Here is a 21,049-nt window from a genome sequence, read left to right as displayed (position 1 = left end):
AGCTCTTTTCTGTGGAGTTCCAGACCGGCAGCAAACTCTGTCACTGCTACTTGCTCATTGACTCATAATGAGCAAGTAGTCAAAATTTACATGAATTCATGATTTTTAATTGGCTACTTGTTCCATCCATTTTGTGCCGCCTGTCAGGGTCCAGGTTGCATTTATTTAATTAATTATGTCATTAGGGTTTATTATATATACAGCTGGGAGGTACTTAAAATGTGATATTATAACAAGTATGTCATTTTGTTGCCACTAGTTTTCCATCATATTTTGAAATTTTTATTATTAAAAGGTTTTTTAATTCTTGTTGGTGAACTCAGCAGAAATATCTTATATTGTCATTCCTCAGTCAGATGACACCAGATACACATCGGCTGTGTGACGGCAGTGACACGAATCTAAACAGAGCATGCTGGGCGTCTTGACACCATGCGACCCTCGAGGGGGCGACACTCTGACACTTTCCACTGACATCTGACACATCAGCTTCACGCAGCGCTGACACTCCTGCTCTGCTTCTCCTCTGACATGCACACACATTCTGTCTCCCTCTATTTCTCTCTCACACACAAACATGCATATACTAAACACATACTGCATGCATGTGTAAATGCTCCCCCGCACTTACATGCATCCTCTTGAGCATATTCACTCATGCTTAAAGTAAGGTGTACATGCTTATTATGCATAGAGAATATAAGCAATCCACACTGGCATACTCCTGAGTGTGTGCGCGCACACACACACACACACAAATCTGCAGGCAGTCCCAGATTTAGGCAGACAGATAGTCAGAGGCTGTTGAGTATAAAAAGAGGCTCCCTGTCCATCTGCCCCTCTTTGAACCCTCCTCACTGAGGAATTCTTCTGGTTTAAAGCTACACAAGCATGAATAATTAGGTAGTTACTATACACACAGGCACACACACTCTTTAACACCCTAAAGCATCAACTCTTAATTAAGACCAAAGTTACATAGTTTCCTACTAAATTATATAAATAACTGAAATTGACATTTAAGTATAAATCACTGGTATCCATTGATGGTTATATATTTTACTTCCCTGTGCTGAAGGTGGTGGAGTCAAATAGAATTCTTGGCTCCTAGGGCATAAATGCAATTAGTATTTTATTTTAAGCATTAAACAAACAGCCAGAATCATGACTACGAGTGCAAAGGCAATTCTTGTTGATGTTTCTTCCCTGATCTTCTTTTGTGTGAAATGCAGTATAAATGGCTGTTGACTGCTGTTGACACTGCATTTTGAATGTCCAAAGGTCGGGTAACACTTGAACAGCAATAGTTCAAAAGACATGTTGTCCAACCCACATTAGAAATCAAGTAATTTGTAGTTGTTCTGAATGGACACACTTGAAGGCAAGGAGAAAATTCAGCCGTCATGGAGATGATCAGAGAGACTCAACCATCCAACAAGCACTTCTGCAGAACCACACTGGCAGCTTAAAGGTTTCTTTATTTCTAACTATTGGTTGGGCATTTTGAAACTTGTAAAACGTGTATAGAACAGTTTATAACAGGTTTACTGTATGTAATTGATGTTTCCATGTCGTGGCCAGAGGCATTATGTTTTCCGGTTGTCTTTTTGTATGTTCATCCATCCATCCCAATCTCTGTGAACGCGGTATCTCAGGAATGCTTTGAGGGAATTTCTTCAAATATAGCACAAACATTCACTTGTTTGTTATAAATTGAATAGGTCAGCGTAGCTTCACGACCCTCTTTCTGACCTTGGTTGAGTGGGTGTGAAACACTTGGAATTGGTGAACAGGCGGTTCTTGATGGCAGTTTATTTTGGTGATCCTGATGTTTAAACGACATTGAACTGATTCCTTGACTTGTTTAAAAAAGTAGCAAGAGAGAGGAAGAGAGGGAGCGGTGCAGATGAGGACAGCTTACCAAAGAGTGTATCAAATGAAACTGTAATTCTGTGGTTAAGCACTGATGTGTATCAAACTACAGTTGCATGCTTACGTGTCTGTAAATAGTGATGGCAAGATATTGCGTGCAGCACTATCTTATGAATCATCAAATGTGACTCTTAGAAGTTTCCACTTAACTTCAGTAATTGGTACTCTAATAATTAGATGCTGATTGCTTATATTTATCATTTTCCCTCTGTGAATAAGTTGTGCAGTCATATAGAGAGACTCACTCATTCATTTGAAGTCATTTTAGATGCAGGCTTGCGAGGCTTGATGGTTCGATCCCAGGTCTGGCAGAACCTGGGTGGGGAAAATGAAACAGCAGCGCTTGCCTCTCTCTTCATTACTGCCATTAAGATGCCCTGGAGCAAGGTTTTTAACCTCCACTGCTCCAGTGAAGCTGCTCAGTGGCCCTGAAGATAGGACAGTGTAGATGTGTGTAACTGTGTGTGTGTGTAAACAGGTTGTTCCTAAAAAAGCAAGCCTGGCTCTCAGAGATATGTTCCTGGTTAATTAAAAAGTAACTCTAGCTTCACCCCCGAAGCATCCAGATCCTGGCTGGTTCTGATTTGTCTTGTGCCAGTTTTATTCCAGGAATAGAAGAGGGGAAGCTATTACGGCTGCAACTACAAATTATTTTCATTATTGACTAACCTGTAGATCAGTTTCTTGATCAATCAACTTAATGTTGTTTTGTCAGACCAACAGTTTAAACACAAAGATGTGTGTCATTAACTATCAGCTGGTCAGACAAGTAGCCAATACACACATTTAAAAATCTTGAACCACCAAATATTTAGCATTTTTGCTTTAAAAAATGACAAACTGATTAGTTAATTATCAAAGTAGTAGTAAAGAATGAATTTTCTTTTCATTCTTAATTGTCTTATTGCACATAATTTGGCCAGTGTAGACTTAACATATGACTTTACCCACCATCATTGTAGAGATGGTGGATAAGTGCAGTGGTGAGAGCAGTTTTACAGCATGATCCAAGGGGGCCACAAAAATACAATCCTCAGATTGCTTTTACAAGTCCTATCCTCACCCAACTGTGAAAACCAATTATTTGGAGCTCTTAGTAAAAGTGATCTGTCTAAGTGTACATTAATACAGCAAGATGTGGGATGTGCGCTGGGTATTGTAATTGGGATCATGCAGAGAGGTAAAGGCAGATGGCACTGGAGGCGTTTTCACTACTCACATTTCTTTCTCTGTCCATTCAGGTGCTGGACCTCCGGCTGATCGGACAGTGGTTATTGAAGAGTACAGATTCTTGTCTCAAAAGCTGTTTGCGGCTGTGTCCGTCTTTGCTGGCCTTGGTATCCTGCTCGGCATTGTCTGTCTGACCTTCAACATCTACAATGGCAACGTCCGGTAAGTTCACTGACACTAAAGCACATGCTCATCAATTTATTCCCAGGTCTGGACTAATAAGTTTTAAATACAGCATGTGCATTCATTAGAGCTGCAATGATTGGTTAAATTGCCGTTAAACAAAAAAATTATTGGTAAATATTTTGAGAATCAGTTGTAGGTTTTCCACTCTCCATGTTTGTCCTTCCAAGAAGTATTAGTGATAAATGAATTGCAAAAATAAAGAGGGAGGTCATGGTTAAAGGGATTTTTAAAAAATATCTGAAAACTATAAAAATAGTTCAGTTAAATGGGGCGTCGGTGGCCCCAAGGTTAAAGACGTGGTTTTATTATCTGAAGGTCTCTGGTTTAAGGAGCCAGAACACCTCTGAAAATTTGAATAGTGAATAGAAATGACATCTTGTAACAACCAGCTGCTCCAGCAGAGCTTATTATTCAGTGTAGTTGCAGCCCAAGTTGTGAATGGTAGTATCTGATGTGATACAGAGACAAAAATAATTCACATGTTCAGCTGAGATCTTTCCCTCTTTTGAGGTTAATGTAAACGCTGAGTGGTGCTACTGCCTGTCAAGTTTAGGGACTACAAAGTTAGTGATTTGGGTGTGACTTTCTGCAATGTAGCAGCTGGTTCCATTGTCACCGCTTAAGCATAGCCCTAGACCAAATGCAAATAGACTTCCTTTAAAAAGTGCCTTTTGATCTAGGATTTCTAAGCTTAATACATGTCTGTGAACCAAGTGCAGCGTATCTCTGATGTCTTTTTAACATAGTATTTTTATGTCTGACCTGGGTCAAAGTGATTTTAAGTCCCTTAAGTCCACAAGCTTATCAGGAGTTTTTTGGAAAGCTGGAGAGGTTGTTCCTTTGGGGATCTCTGGCTGGTTCCAGTGTGCCACTCAGGCCCTCCTCCAGCTTTGATTATATTTCACACACAGTTTCACCGAGGGCTGCTCTAAGCAGCCAAAACACTATGAGTCAGATCAAATCAAATCAAATTTATTCAGAAAGCTGTTTTTACAAAACAAGTTTGCCACCAACTGTCTTGTTAGGAGGCAAAAATACATAACCAACTCACTTTAAAAACAAGAAAAAGTCAAACGCAGTTACAGTCTTGAAGGAGCAATCCTTTTGAAACTGCAACACTTTGACACTGTTTAAATATCAGCTGCTGTTATTACTTTCCAGTGATATGATGTTTTGATGTCTCTGTTGCAGTTACAGTAAAGTTTTATTGCAGAATATCCTCCAGTGATCTGAAACTTAAACAGTAAACATTGAATTTTGGTCCCTTGGGGTGCTCTCACACCTGTAGCTCAGTTCACTTGGTCCAGACCAAGGGAAAAATTATATATTGTTGTATTTTAGTTATGGCCTGGTTTCTGTTAACAGTAGCTTTTTACAAATGGGCCAAGAGCTGAGCATGTTAACTCATACAGATTTGCAGGTAACTCAATGATTGGACAGTTTCTGCAGTTGTTATCCTGTTAAGTGAACCCATGTGAGGAAATCAAACTTGCAGCAGGTCATGCATCACTTTAAAGCTTCTTATGCCTGTTATTGTGTTGTCTGCTCACAAAGTAGTAACTGATTATTAGTATTATTAGACTGCAAATCGACTGAATGTTATAACTAATGACTAACAGGTAAAAAGAGGCATCTTGTACTGCAATATATTGGGGTTATTACTGTGGGATCACCATGTCATGCTGCAACAAGTAGGATACAAGCACAACACACCACAGTGCGCAACAATTGATTTGATAGTAGTTTAGCCATTGAATCCATGTTAAAATAATTTAATAATAATTTAGAGACCCTCCTTTTCAATAAAGTCTTGGTTTGGTAGTTTGGTCTGCATCAGAGTTTGATTGACAGCTCTCACACCAGGCCAAACAGACCAGAGTTCGATTTAGACGAACAAAACAGGTGAGGTGTGAAAGCACCCCAAAACATCAACAGCAAGCATCAGATTTTGGTCCCTCAGAGTCACACAAGAACTTCCATCTAGATTTAACAACATTCAGCAGTCATTCAGGGAGAAAAATCCTACATACAGGAGGAAAAGATACCAGTTTTTCTCCTATCAGTAGCCTCAATTGACCATATTTCAAAGCAAGCACAAGACATGGTGCATAATAAGGGAAGAAAGATGCACTTTGTATCAGAAAAATCTCCTGCTGTGCAATGAACATCATATATTCATGGAATGTAACAACATTAAAGATTTTTCTGAATTATCAAGGGTTGGATTGGGGCCAGGGTGCATGTGAGAGTGTATGTATATGTTAATGTATGTTTGTATGCAGGCAGCATAAGTGTGTGGCTGTATAGTAAATAAGCAGTGTGGCCTCAGGTCAAGACAAGGGCAGGTCAGTGGGATGAAAAAATAAAAGACACACCTACTGCTGCAGGATGAGCTGCAGCTGAAGAAGCAGAGGAAAGCTGCTGCCCTGGCTGGGTGGTATGGTGCAGTCACGGTACAGTGCAGATTATAACAAACAAAGGAGTTTTAAATCTGGAGTTTTAGAGAACATAATACTAAGATTGTTTCTAATGTGGCAGTTAAAAAAGCACACTGTCACAACTCGATAGGAATCACTACACTTATTTCTTCTTATTATGGTAATTACCTTTTCATTCATTATCCTTTAAGCTCCTGTCTGTACTTTCATATACTGTTTAAACACCACAGCCACACCTTAGTGTGGTGGCAAAACTTTCATCTGATGTCAGAAATGTAGGCAGAGAAATATGGATGATAAGGAGCTTAAGGCATCAATGAGTAATTGTTGCCACCATGGCAAAATGATATAGTAGCTCAGGTTAAATAAATTAAAGGATCAGTTCAAAATTATTAAATTAAAACAGTGAGCATGGTGTGTGCCAAATCCATACTGCATGCTAATTCTATACAACAAACTAATGGTCGTAGTGTATTGTTTTAGAAGTTAGTGTGCATAATAATGTGTAACGGCTTTATATTCACAGGAAGTGATACATTACAGACATTCATCAAACTGTTGCTTTTGAATGTCACTGATTGAGAAAAACTTCATAAATGGGAAGCAAAATTTCTTGTGTAAGATTTAACTCTTCTTTTTTGTTGTTTTCTGAGATCTTTCTGGAGCTTTATTTTAATTTTTTTCCAGCTGTGAGCAGCTCTTCCATTTTCTTAATGCATTTCATTGTGGAAGAATAGTTTCTATCAACAGCTCACACAAAATATGATAATGTTGTTAACTGTCTGGTTTGAGAACATTTGTCACTTTTCAAGTTTAAACACACTATATACTAAAAACCTTAGAGCTGGTACATACAGTAGAATGCATTTGGAATGCCATTTCCTTAACATCAGCCTTCAACTTGTTATTCCGAATTGAAAATAACAGGGATTTCTGACACAGGTGATATCTTCAACTTGGCAAAATAATATATATATAAACCATTTGCATCTGGTTTCACTTGGTAATAGATGGCTGTAGACTCATAACACAACAAAAGAAGCTAATTTAGGGCGTTTATTTTATGTGACTACAAAGTTAGTTCTACGGTTAACCATCTTGGAATAATGTGTGAACACTGCCAAATTTGAGTAAGTTGTCTTTTTCCTGTCGTTAGCATTGTGAGCGTATTAGCATGTTGGCATTAGCATTTAGCTCAAGGCATTGCTGTGTCCATGTACAGCCACTCAGAGCTGCTTGCATGACTGCAGACTCTGTGTTGTTACTAAAAAAATAAGTCCCTATGAAAACAGCTGACAGCGTGATCAGTGGATTATCCAGAGATATCAGAACACTGTTTCCGTGCAGGTTTTGGTATCACTGCCAATTCATAATTAATTAGGAAAAAGCTCACCTGCTGCTGGGCTCCACAAAATGGAGCAATGATCCATGTTTGTTTTGTAGTTAGTTGTGCTGAAATTTGTGCTGCACAGGAATTTCCTTTTTAGCCCAAAAGAAATCCAGTCAGGTATACATTCCACCTGTATGTGTCACTTCACAGTAGACAGGAAGTTGCCTACTGTCAACACTGATTAGATTAATGACTGTCATTCACACATAAAAGGAAATGCTCCGGGAAGAGCAGCTTTAAGGACGTCTTTTTCAGAGTGACAAAACACAGCTGACTGACTGAACCAGAAAGTAAAGATGATAAAAATTTCCATTAAAATCCAACACAACTACAGTTAACAGCAGTTGATGGCATTCTAAGAGCTGACAGCAGACCACCATCAGAATTAATGACTGAATATTGAAATTTTTCACTTTAAACTTTAAACAGAAACTAGTGTTTTTCTTAATGTGTTTTGTCTTTAATCTGTTACTATTTCAGCTACATCCAGAACTCTCAGCCCTACCTGAACAACATGACAGCAGTGGGCTGCATGATGGCTCTAGCTGCAGTCTTCCCGCTGGGGATCGATGGCCACCACGTCCACAGATCACAGTTCCCCGTTGTCTGCCAGGTAACAGGAGAAAGAGACAGACAGAAGCAGAGAAGAGCCAGAAGGCAGGGGGGAGGAGCAGGGCTGGGTATTGTCTGCAAATATTTGTTTTCATTGATTTGATGCTGCTACTAAAACAGTTTTTACAAGGTTTGTACTAAAAAAGAAGAATTTACAGAGCAGATATGTATGCTGTAGCAGAAAAAACAAACATGGAATTCAATTTCAGCTGGACTTTAAGATGCAATATTTCTCTTCTTTGTCGTAATTAGCTTTAAGATTGGGAATATCATCTTCCTGTTATGTCTGACTGTGTCACAGCAAGTTTTTAATTGAAGCTATACAATGTTTACACTGAATGAAATATAAACCCCATGTTTTTTTATGGCTGCAGCATTTCCTCAAATGAAACATTCTAGATGTCTTATGCATCATTTTATGTGTTTTATTACTCTCCATCAAAATTCAGCTTCTTATATTTGGTATCTCTAAAAACTGTGGGATCTCCACTAGAATTTTTTTGATATGAAGTTCTGTGGGTTCATGAAATTGTATTGACTGGTCCACTTGCTGGGGCCTGTGTCACACACTGAGTTCAGCTTTGCCTGGCTTTCTTGGAGCCTAACATTGCCCTTTCTTGATGACCTTTATAATTAAGCTGGGTATCTACACAGTCTTTACATAACCTTATACAATGTATGATTATTATACATTGTTCAGACCTGTGGCTCTGCTGTCTTTACCACACAGCAGGACTCACTGTCCCCTTTTTTGTGAGACAAAAAAGGCGAGGCAAAAAAAAAACATTTCTAACACGTTTGTGCCTCTGAGACTTTGTGTCTCTTCTACTCATTTTTGACTTTAAATTTGAATTTAATTTACCTTTCAAAGGTGACCAGGGTGACAGCTGTAATCAAGAGTTGGGGAGCAGTTAGCAGTGATTACCTAAGTTAAGGGCAAAGAATGCTGGCTAACCCACTAATCTAATTCTGTGGAGCAGGCCTCAGGTCATTTGGCGTTAAGGGATACTACCCAAAAGTTTAATATTCACATCAAGAGTATATGAAAGCACAACTCTTTGCTCTCAAATTAAAATTGCATTTGATTTGCAGTGCTGCTGGACCTTGCGGTTCTTTTTTTGCATTTTGCAGTTATAGCTGTCAGTTTTACTAAAGTCCTACCGTACTGTGAAATTGTGTTCTTACTTTAAGCAAAGCCACGTTTAGGTGTCATGACGCCCTGACGGTTGTGATGTTGCTGCTGGTGACAGGCAGACACGTGCGAACCAAATCAGCAGTCATCTTAGGATGTTGATCACACGCACTTAGTGGATGAAAGATGATCAAAGTTTAAACAGTGACATAATTCATTAAACATTTGAATGTATTTTGGTTTTCGGCGTTACAGCCATGATTTGCCGGGTGCTAGAATAGCACAGACGATGGGATCCCGGCACTAATGAGGAGTGGGAGTGCTTCTCTGTCACACATGTTGAATCTTTGTGTTGTGGAGGCGAGGGGGAGATTTCCATTTCTGTCGCTTCTCTGCTCTTTGTCCCTGTCCAGTTATTCTCTCTCATGCTTTGTTCTGCCTCTCTCTCTCTCACTCTGCCTCTGACCTTCTAGCCTGGATTTTTTTTTCTGTCTCTCCATCTCCTTTTCATTTTGCCTCTCTCCTGTTCCTGCTCGCTCTTTGCATCTCACCTTATCACCTACCTTTTTTCTGCATCAGCTACTCTACCCTCTCCTGTTGGCTCCCCCCTCTGCCTCTTCTCACCCTTCATCTATCTATCTATCTATCTATCTATCTATCTATCTATCTATCTATCTATCTATCTATCTCAAGCATTTCTGTCTCTACTTTCTATCCCATCTCTTCTCACCTCCCTCTCCTACAAAACCTGCAAATTCCCTATCTCCCACCTTTTCATGTCAGCATACCCTCCACTCCTCCCTGTCCTCTCACCTCTCTTTTTCATCTTACCCCTTTCCTTTCCTTTCCTTTCCTTTCCTTTCCTTTCCTTTCCTTTCCTTATCATATCATCTTCTGTCCTCCTCATCTCTTATCTTCCCATCCTCTTTTCACCCTTCTCCTCCTCTCGTCTCTTCTTCCTTTCCTCTCATCAATTTCACATCTCACACCTCTCGTCTCTTCTCCTCTTTGTCACATATAATCTCACCTCTCTCTCCTCCCTTCCCTTCTGTACTTTGCTTTCTTCTCTTTTTCATATCCCCCCTCTCCTCTCCTCTCCTTCATTTCTCATCTTGCCCCTCTGCTCTCCTCTTTTTCTAAAATCACCATTTTCTTTGTTTCTGTTTCCTCTCACCCTCTCATCTTCTTTCTTCTCCTCTAATCTCCTCTCGGGCCTCCCTTCATGGATGTATTGGATCTGAAAATGTTGATATTTTCATGCCAGGCACCTTCAAATATCACTCTGTGCTCAGAGCAGTAACCTTAATCATCTGTGAGTGGTGCATGGTTTTTGAGATAAAGACTAATTTCATGTAATCCATTTTATTGTCTAAAAAATGCTTGAATAAAACAAGCATTGTTAAAACAATAAAATATTAGCTTAAGATGCAAATATTATCTTTCACTTCTGTCAGGGAGGGTGATCATGATTTTAAGTAAAATTACCTTATTAATAATACAGAGGAGGGCAACATAAAATTATAACCAGGGCAATAAAAAATGATTATGTGCTTGTTTTTCCTCTCTACTCCTCTCCTCTCCTCCAGTTCCGCCTGTGGCTCCTCGGCCTCGGCTTCAGCCTGGCCTACGGCAGCATGTTCACCAAGATTTGGTGGGTCCACACCCTCTTCACAAAGAAGGACGAAAAGAAGGAGAAGAAGAAGGTAAGGAGGACAAGTGCGTGGGGGGGAGGGAGCGAGGGAGGGAGGGATAAGCCTTTTCGCGCTCTCAGGAAAATAGAGAAGGGATGGGAGAGGGAGGCCAGGCCATGCAGCATGTGTGGCGCTGCCTGATAAAAAAGTTAGAAACTTTGCAGTCTTCCCCAGTAACATAAGCTTCTAAGAGGCCAGCTCGGCATCATTCACTGTGGCCGGGTTGTAGCGAGAGTGCAGGGATAAGGGTGTTGGACACACGCTGACATAGATACTGTACTTTTTCACATGCACATGCAAAGCACATGTATAGAAACATGAAGTAGGAGATTTTGGGCACACATAACCAGGTCCTTGATGCCAAAGTCATCAGCTTTGCATGCTGGTGTGTTTTAACAGTGGGTGTGTATGTATTTATGTTAGTGTGGGTGTGTGTGCCTCCTCTTGAAGATAGTGTATCCTGGAGCCAGCAAGATACTGCCAGTCTGTGATGTGTTGTGGGAATTTCTAAGACCTAATCAGAAGAATAAGAGATTAAGCCATTTATGGAATATTTATGAATATGGATGAGTATTAAAGTTCTATGCAGAAATCCAACCTTCGGGGGGTTTATTATTTGAGCCAAAGCACAACGAATCGGGTTGACTTTCAACTCTCTTCATGTCCACAGAAGGGCAATTTGCCAGAGAGCTCTGCGTGAGTATTTAAAGAAACTTTCCTAAATGGAGGGGAGAATGAGCGCTTTTCAAATCATTTTTCATGCAACTCAAGTGAAGAGGCGCCCAGGACTGTGTAATGTGTTTCTGTCTTTATTTTATTTTTCAGTTTTAGTCATTGTACGCTTGAATAGCTGCTACTATGTTGGAGGTGCCGGGAGTAAGCCAGCGTGGTCGAATGAAAAAAGATGTGTGGAGAGACAGACAGGGGAGCAAAGTGGGAGAGCTCATTTTTGTTGCTTGTTTTCAGTTACGGGTGTATTGGTTCCATTATAGCTTAAGTTAAGAATAATGGAGTTGATATCAGTCGTTTTGGAAACTGTCCAGATGAAAGCAGTGTCGTCTCAGTGTGTATAAATGATGATTTCAGGTGGCAGCATAAATATAGCTACTGCGGTTCTCTGTGTGGTGCTTGCAGACAAACACACACACACACACACACACACACACACACACACACACACACACGCTAACTCCTGCTGCTCCTAAAATATACTTGGACACACACACACATTTATACACACACTCAGATGAGACACATTCCGAAAGACAATTCGTGCCCAGTCATCCAGAAATCACAAGGACGCCTGTCGTATTATTTGTCCTGGTTGTTTGTCTTTGTTTGCGGACTGGCTCGTGATGCCCTTGGATAGTGATGACTGTTGTGTATGTGTGTTTTTGTGCGTGTGTGTGTCTTTGCTCAAACTCACACAGCAACACTTGGAGCCATGGAAACTCTACGCAACGGTCGGGGTGCTGCTGGCTATCGACTTCCTGTCACTCATGATTTGGCAGATTGTGGATCCTCTGCACATTACGGTCGAGGTAGAGTACGGGAGACAGATGAGATAATTTGTGTGTCATCACCCATTTGCACAGACCGTGCAGCCGCTGTCATCAGTCAATAACGCAGTGATGAGACACTGAGCCTCGTTTGTAGAAATGTTCTTTCATTTTGATTCATCTTACACTCAAAGAGCACGATCTAAAACAAGGATAAATATCATGTCATTTCACAAAGCACAGATGAACAGCAGTACTCTAACAGTGACATTTATGGCGTGGATAATGATATTTATTTGTGCTTGATGTTTGATTGAACCATAAGCACTGTTTAAGGTACCCTGTGGCAATTATATAATAAACAAACTTTGTTTCATTAACTATTCATCAAACAGCCAAACAAACATGTTAAATGAACTTCCTGCATCATAAAACATTTATCCTTTAAAGATCCCTTGAACTGTATGTTTATCTTAATTAAACTTAATTAATTAATATTTGAAAGACTCACTCACTCATTTTTCACAGTGCAAAAAACACATAATTATCAACTAAATCTGAAGCTCTGTGGTATAATCTTGGTGTATTGTTTTGTTTTCTGCATATTTACATTTGGTTCAGTCTGAGTTGTATCTCATCAATTTTAATATACCGTCATTTCCCAAAACAGAACAAAACAAAGCTCCCATAGACCCACTACCTGCCCAGCAACAAATAGTACTCAGACAAAGTTAGCAACTAGCTGGTGAAGATAGTTGAACCTTTAGCAGGTAAAAACTGAGATAATTCTCAGGAGTTGGTGGAGACCAAAATAGATGTAAAAAGAGGGTGAATATTAAACTTAACATTTGTCTATTTTTTCTGCACTGTAATGGCTAAAATCTAATTTATGTGGCTTTAATATAATGTAATTAGGAGACACTTTGACATGTCAGAGTAGGAAAAATATAGGTGTAAATTATAATATTAATGAATTCCTTTTAGCTGCTGCACTTTCAGACTCCTGGTATTATACATGCTGGCTCTCTGTCACACCATCATGACTTACTGGGACACTTGAATAGAATGGAGCCATTGTTAATGTTTTTGCTAACACCTGTGCCTTTCCTGCTATTATTTAAAATGTCTGCAGTGAAAAAGGCTTATTCTAAACTATAAAAAAACAAATTAAATATCAGTTGAGGTGAGCATGGCTCATTTTATCTGAGGGCAAGGATTTCATACAAGTTTGTTACATATTCATTGGTGGGAGTTATTGTTTTGTCTAAAGATTAAATAACTGTTTTTCACAAAGTGACTATTTTCCTTGCAGTTTTTAAGACTTCTTTTCACGGGGTCTTCAATGATTTGAACAATTGGCCTGTTTCCGAAATAGCTCCCCTATTCACTCAGTGATAATTCCCTAAATGTAAGACTAGGCATGGGACAGTATAAAGTTCTGACGGTAAGCTTAAATGTTGGTATATTGCAGGAATGGTATGATGGAAGATATTAGTGGTTTGAAATCTTGACTTTTTCAAATCACAGTTTACCTTGAAACTGGTACTCTGCCCATGCCTAGTCACAGTAGGGTAGCACATTCTGTCAGGTAGAGAATATCTATCACAATGAGGCATGAGCCAGTATGAGATTCTTTTCGTTTCGCGGTATTATAATCAAAGCTCTAAAATGAGTTATTTTGACATGCCTGTTAAGAAAAACTTTTTTTTTTCCTGAACATAAGCTATTTTATTTTTAAACAACACAGAATTTTTGGAACGTTAGTAAAGGTGTATGTTAACTTAAAATAATATAAAATCCCTTAAGTGAGCCTAAACCTGCTGCTTAATAAGCTCAGAACATAAATACCTGAATTCTTTTCTGTAAAAAATAACACTTTAAAATAAAATTAAAACATAAGCAGTCTCTTTCTTAAGTGAGCCTAAACCTGCAGCTCAACAATTCATGCATCTAGAAATTGAGACACATTGTACTGTGGCATTGTTAAAAGATCATAGTGTGCATCTCTATACTACTACTTTTTGTCCCACTGTAAATTTAGGTGACTTTATAGTGCTTAAATTTCACACTGAGAATTCAGACACCCAGATAAAATGATGGATAGAGTATACAGTCCATACAGGCCATGTAGTAAATAAGAGGTGATTCCATTTGTGTTGTTTACATCAGTTTGCAGACCTGTTTCTCTCTTTACAGTAAGCTGCCACCACCATCTGATAATAAGCATTTCTGCACAGGGATGATGTCTCTCTATTGTCGTCCCTTGCGGTATGCATTTGTGCCACAAACAATGCAGGAACCCATTCATCACAGTGTTGCTCCACAGCGCCACTAGGGGTCAAAAACTCCACAGGGTACCTTTAATACATGGAAACATTTTACCACAAAGGTGAAACCTCATCACCTTAACGTATTCAGCCTCTGTAGGAACTAGAGCTAGATGTTGTTATCAGTCCAAATCTGCATAGCAATGACTTTAAGTATAGTCAAACCTTGTATAGAATTTTTAAATAGCTATATTTCATATTTATTGGATATCTGATACTCTATTAATTCAGTCATCTATATCTGACTTGCGGGAAAGACCTATTTACCAGAGGGAATCAACCGTGCAGTCACTGGGGCTTATGCTTACTGTGCATTTTTGCCTCCTCCTCCAGTGTGCTGCTGTCTCATCGTTTCTTATTATCTCCCCCTCTCTATTTCTCCCTCTCTCCCCCTCTCCTTCCCTCTATCTCTTTTATCCTTCCATTCATCTTTCCTCTGCCTCCGTCTGCCATGTGAGTAGAAGTTCACTAAGGAGGCCCCTAAAGAAGATTTGGATGTCCTGATTCAGCCCTTGTTGGAACACTGCAGCTCAGAGAAGATGAACACATGGCTCGGTATCTGTCCTCTCTTCTTTTCTTTTTCTGTTTTTTTTTACCCTCTCATTTCTCAGTCTGTCCCTTTATCACTCTTTGCCCTGCTCTGGTTTTGAATACTTTTGTCACACACATGGACATATGCAGACACATATGTGCACACACGCACACACACACACACACGTCACTGCCATTCATTTTGAATTAAACAGCCCCCGCCTCCCTCAGCCCCCGCCGCCCCCTTACGTTTGATTCCTCCTTTTTTCTCTGCTCTCGCTTTTCTCCTTCTTTGCTTCTCTTTTTGTCGGCCCACGCAGTCCCTCTCTCTCTCTCTGGATGTCTGTCTCTCTGCTGTCTTTCTTAGCATGGCAGCTCTTATGAAAGTATAATGGTGCTGAAATTCAAATAATGTGGGTCACAAACTGGGCCATTGCCCCATAGCATTTCCTTTCTCAGAGAAGAAAAGATGGTGCTTTAATATCAGGCGGTATAAAGAAACAATGGACAGTCTGAAGAAGTGTCGAACTTACTCAGTCACACAGTTTCTCTTTTCTTCCCCGCTTCTCTCACTGTCACTGTTAGGCTATATTATCTTTTCTCTGCCAGTTTGTCTAGCTCTGACTGGCTTTCTACAAATTCAACCTTTTTGTTCTGTAGTATCTGATGTATTTACATTTTTGGTTTTCTACCTCTGCACAGTCCAGTTATATCACTCCCTCAATGGCCACATTGCAGTGTTCACAGTGGTAGGATTAGTAGTAGTCAATAGCCAAGTAAGGAAATAACTGAACTGACTGATTGAGGAACTTGCAAGAGACAAACTAAAAACAACATATGGACTATTTCTTTGACAAAACAACAAAGAGTTGACCTCATGTTAGCAACTGGTTGTATGTAGGTTATATTACGCCAAATGCTAACATTAGCATGCTAACATGCTCAATGACAATGCTAACTTTTTAATGTTGAGCGAGTATTATGTTTAGTTTGCTACAATGCTAGCATTTGCTAATTAGCACTAAACACAACGTACAGCTGAGGCATAAACCAAAGTAAAAGACAAACTAAAATGACCTGATGATGGTGCAATGTGAAAAGTGATGGAGTTTTTATGATTCATACCGGAAACAGATATGAATGTTGGTGCCAAAACTTTATGGCAAACAATCCAGTAGTTGTCAAAACACTCAAAGCAATGAATGCCTGTACCAAATTTCATGGCAGTACACTCAATAGTTGTTGAGGTATTTCAGTCTGGCCAGAGGTGGTGGACTGAATGACTAACAGACCGACATCACAGGCTCTTGCACCACGCCAAAAGAAATGGTCAAAACTGATGCAGCAAAGGCCAAGATATCCTGTTGTGAAGCATTCCAGAGGCATTTTTGTCAGGTTAGAGAGCTAGTGTTTGTGTTTTGCTTTGTACTTTCGATATTTGCCGTCTTCGGTACATTTCAATGAATATGAACAAAACTCTAAAAAAGTCTTTTCTTTGATGTCTTAGTATGTCACTAAGACTGAATTTATCTCCACAGCCTGCAATATGCACAGCATATTCTTTGTTACATGAAACACTAAAAGACTGCAGGCTTATATCTCGGTCTAGAATACTACTATAGAACCCCTCATTCCTGTGTGTATGCAACACATTAAGACTGGAATACATATAACTTGACCAGGGTTTAAAAAAAGAATACCATCAAAGTGTAAATTATGCATCCTAACTGCTGTTTGCTCATGTTTAGAGGATCAAATGACCAAAGAGAGTAGTTCTGCTGTTTAACTTTGATTGTGCTCACCTCAACTAACATCTTACTGTAACTGCAGTGCTAAAATCACAGTATGTGGTTTAGGAACTTAGAAACAAATAGGGGCCAAATGTTTTGTCAATTTGAGAGAACACATTTTTGATGAAAAGCTCAAATCTGACTCTGAAAGCCAAAGTATTGATCTTGGACCCTGAATTTCCATTCATTTCCATTCATCATTTCATTTTACTTTTCAGCTCAGTGAACATTTGGCCCCATTTACATACATATACATAGGTGCTCCATTACTTAAATTACTCCCTCCATTGCATTGCACGTGGTTGCTCACTCTCTCATTCACTGTTTTACTTGCATTCGCTCACTGTTTTCTCCCTTGCTGTAGGTGTGGTTTATGGCTACAAGGGTCTGCTGCTGCTGCTGGGCATATTTCTGGCTTACGAGACCAAGTCTGTCTCCACAGAAAAGATCAATGACCATCGCGCCGTGGGGATGGCTATTTACAACGTTGCTGTGAGTCCAAAAAAGAAACGATGCAGTCACGCCTAAACTTGTGTTTCTGGGTGCTGCTGTCTGCTTTTTCTTTAGCTGCAAATAGCAGTCTGTAGCACGCTGAATAACATTAAAGTGGCAATAATTAAGACTTTTATTGCCCCATAGCACAAAATGACCGCAGTATGTATCTGTGGGGGGTTAATCAATGCCAGTGCTTCCATGATTACTTTGCTTGGTACTGAGATTTCTGGCCTGCAGAAGACACTTTCTTGCTCATTTTAGAACAAATAACAGGCAGCCGACCAGCATTTCAAGACATATCAGCTGCAAAGGCTTAAAAGCGTGGTTCTCAAGGGGCAACTGGTTGCAGTTCCTGCTGGTCGTTTATAGAAGTTAATGGAGTTTTCTTATTTGAGCAGATAACTGCCTAAAGGTTCCTACACTCACCATTTTGCAACGATCTTCAAAAATCCTACAAGAAGTCAGTTCAGGGCACAGCAGAATATAAATGACAACTTTCCCTCTCACAACCTTTGGGACTTGCCAAACATCACAGATTGATGATCCAGTATAAAATAGTGAAAAGTACATGCTGGTATAGTGATTGGTTGGAACAATATGAGACGCAGAAACAGGCTTATGTGTGAAATATTCAAGCTTTTCCACAAGTACATCTTGAGACTATATTCTCTAAAAGGCAGATCTCTGGATGGATTTCTGTCCAAATCATAACACTGCCAGTGCAAACTGCCGCCTTATATGAATCATAAATTTTGATGTTTATGGCGCCTACAGCACTGTTATAGTACCAGTCATATCTCAGGTCTCTTTTGTAAAATGAAAACTTACTCTCAGTGGGACTTCCTCTTGAAATAAATGTTAACTAAATCAATAAAATATGAAAGGGTGCATCACAAACTTTTATAGTGCTGGAATCTCAACTCAAGCTTCCTTTAGGTTTGCAACTGAGTGCTCTGTCCTTTAGCTTTAGTTCTGAGCATATATACGGCAAGAGGTCTGTGCACAGTATGGGTAATGCATTATCTTTGTGTTTGGATGGCGGAGATTGCATACACAGAGCTTTGTATGGAGCTATTACCTTGCCCTATGGCAGGAATAGGTTTAAAAATGTACCCATTTGGGCACTAAACGCAGCCATCAGTCATAAACATTTTTCAGTGGCTGTTAATAGCAAGTGAATCATCTTAAACTGAGGCACCTTGGATGCACTTTACACCGAAATAGCTGCCATTATGTTCACTTCAGCCACTTTAGACAAATACTTGCTGCCATTTCCTGACACTCTTGACACAGGGTAACTTTGAAATTGATGTAAAATGTCTGGAAAAGTGGTTTCTGTCACTTTAAATGCCAGAGGAGTTTTTCTGTTTTGATCAAAGGCAGGCAAACATTTTTTCTTCTAGTTTTTAACTGGCATTTAGCAGAATTTCCTGTCCTTGCTTGGATTCCCATCAATAAATGAAAGAGGAAGCATCCTAATGAGAACCCGAATGCTTATCAACTTATACTTTGTGGATATGTAATTAATAGATGGATTGATCTCGCCTCTTCCATCAAGGAGAGAATTTATCATTGATCTATCATTCATGGTTATTTATGACAACATTAAATGCAGCTTGCATGCTCATTTCTTAACATGGTTCCATAATGTTCCATAATGGCGAGTCTAATGTTGTTACTTCATGTTATATATATATACACATTTCAGTTTTATGATGATGTCAATAGTTAATGGTGTCTATAAAGGGACCTCCTTCCTCTTTGCTAAGCTGTGAGCTTCAGGCCCTGATGAGATGACAATGTGGTGATTGTCAGCGTGCTGTTGCTGCTTCAGTCATGACTTTTTAATGCTGTTTTCACATGGGAGCCCTCCCTGGAATGATAAACAGATGCCTAATGCTTTTATGGATGTGATTTTCCTCCCCTCTCCTACTCTCTCTCTCCAACTCCACTTTATTCTCCACCTTCTCTCCTCTAACACTCTTTTGTCTCCCTCTTTCTCTTTACATAAACCTCATGCTTACCTTTTCCTATTCCTTTGTTTCAACCCCTCTCTCTCTTTCTCTCTGCTTCCCTCTCTCTGTCTCCCTCTTCCTGCAGGTGCTGTGCCTGATCACGGCTCCAGTGACTATGATCCTGTCTTCGCAGCAGGACGCCTCCTTTGCCTTTGCTTCTCTGGCAATAGTCTTCTCTGCCTACATCACTCTGGTGGTGCTTTTTGTACCCAAGGTGCTCTGACTCATGACTGATACCTTTAGCAACTGCTGCACACACTGTCAATTACACTCCAAAGGTCAAACATGCCAGTCTCGGTGTCTTTAGGAAGAGAGTCCAGTCCTGTACTGTGTCCTGCATGAAAATGACAAACTTCTGAAAGTTCGCAGTGCTCAGTCTGACAGCCCTGCATTTTCAAAATCACAGAAACACACTTTGATGTTGACTGCAGTGCAACACTGGACTGGCTGTGACATTAAATAAGAAGTAGTCAGATCTTTAATATGTTTTTGATTAAGATTATTTCAGTATAGTTAGATAATACAAAAAAAAAAAAATTATCTTAGTAGCTGCTGTAAACAGTTGGTGATAGGAAATAAAATTCTCAAGCACAAACAAAGTGAGATATTTTACATGTCTGGCAGCAGCTTCAGTGATTTGTTTGAAATAAATAGAAGAGGAGCTGGGTAGTGCACATGAGCACTGCTGCAGACAGAGGAAAGAGTGCCACCTACAGAAATTCAAACTTCATTAACTCCAAGGGGAAAAAAAACATCACAATATCGTCACCACTGTTTGATTGTCAGGCTATTTCTGGGAGCGCAGTGCGGAGACAGCACAGCAGTGAGCGCTGAGCACCAAAGATGTTGCCAAAATAAAAAAAAATAAAAGTAACAACACTTTAGATTAACTTCAGTGACAAAATACTTTCTAAGCCTACAGAAAAGTGTGAGAGATTTGGCTAAGAGGGCTGCAAATATTAAAAATATGTTCTCATTAGGTGTTGTCAACAGATGGATTATTCTTTCAGCGCAATGCTCTCAGGCCTGATTTTGTTCTTTATTGACTTCTTGCTCCTGTGGCGATCCAGATGCGGCGTCTCATCACCCGCGGTGAGTGGCAGTCGGAGCAGCAGGACACTCTGAAGACCGGCTCGTCCACCAACAACAACGACGAGGAGAAATCCAGGCAGCTTGAGAGGGAGAACAGGGAGCTGCAAAAGATCATCCAAGAGGTGTAGACATTATACACACTACGTTATACAGACACATACACATTATTATTCTTTAACACACACATCCAAATGCTAGACATATACTTTACATTTCCATCCTAGTTAACATTTTAAGTTTGTCCTGGAGGCAGACACTCTGTTATACATTTATTCATGGACATATAGGTAATATATATTCATGTATTTACATGCAGATAATGTTTATATTCAACTGAGGATTTTTAATGTGTGTATATGTGTGTGCCATATACACACATCAAACTTATGGACGTAGCTGCATAATATGAGAAAATGGAGAATAATATTAACACAATACTAATACACAATATTACTTTGCAATTATGGCTTCATTTATTGCAAGTTATTCTTTTCGGTTTTCTTTGACAATATAACAAGCAATTATGGCACGTATGAGATGAAAAAATGGCATTCACAATGGAAGTTTGCATGTTTTGTCAGACCAGCAGTCCAAAACCTGTTGCAAATGTATTCAATTAACTCTTGTATATGACAGAAATAAGGATTTTAAAGAACTATAAGGAACATAAAGAACTGTCTCTGTAGGAA

At 39.6% G+C, this 21,049-nt stretch overlaps 2 protein-coding genes across 4 annotated transcripts in view; one reads left to right on the top strand and one right to left on the bottom strand.

Annotated features, from left to right (window-relative positions):
• The window catches only part of apom (apolipoprotein M), an 89,313-nt gene that overhangs the window by 35,697 nt on the left and 32,567 nt on the right, over positions 1-21,049 (bottom strand). The gene's annotated exons all lie outside the window — the stretch shown is intronic.
• The window catches only part of gabbr1a (gamma-aminobutyric acid (GABA) B receptor, 1a), a 62,443-nt gene that overhangs the window by 38,887 nt on the left and 2,507 nt on the right, over positions 1-21,049 (top strand). For both annotated transcript variants that reach the window (XM_018699984.2, XM_018699985.2), the window contains 8 exons: positions 3,174-3,324; positions 7,657-7,789; positions 10,507-10,623; positions 12,042-12,152; positions 14,899-14,992; positions 17,123-17,250; positions 19,354-19,482; positions 20,339-20,482. In XM_018699984.2, the coding sequence (XP_018555500.1) occupies positions 3,174-3,324; positions 7,657-7,789; positions 10,507-10,623; positions 12,042-12,152; positions 14,899-14,992; positions 17,123-17,250; positions 19,354-19,482; positions 20,339-20,482 (1,007 nt within the window). The remainder of the gene's footprint in view (positions 1-3,173; positions 3,325-7,656; positions 7,790-10,506; positions 10,624-12,041; positions 12,153-14,898; positions 14,993-17,122; positions 17,251-19,353; positions 19,483-20,338; positions 20,483-21,049) is intronic.

Source organism: Lates calcarifer, linkage group LG15, assembly GCF_001640805.2.
Source record: "Lates calcarifer isolate ASB-BC8 linkage group LG15, TLL_Latcal_v3, whole genome shotgun sequence".
Lineage (NCBI taxonomy): Eukaryota > Metazoa > Chordata > Actinopteri > Centropomidae > Lates > Lates calcarifer.
The sequence above is the reverse complement of the archived record's forward strand: the minus strand, read 5'-3'. Positions and strand labels throughout refer to the sequence as shown.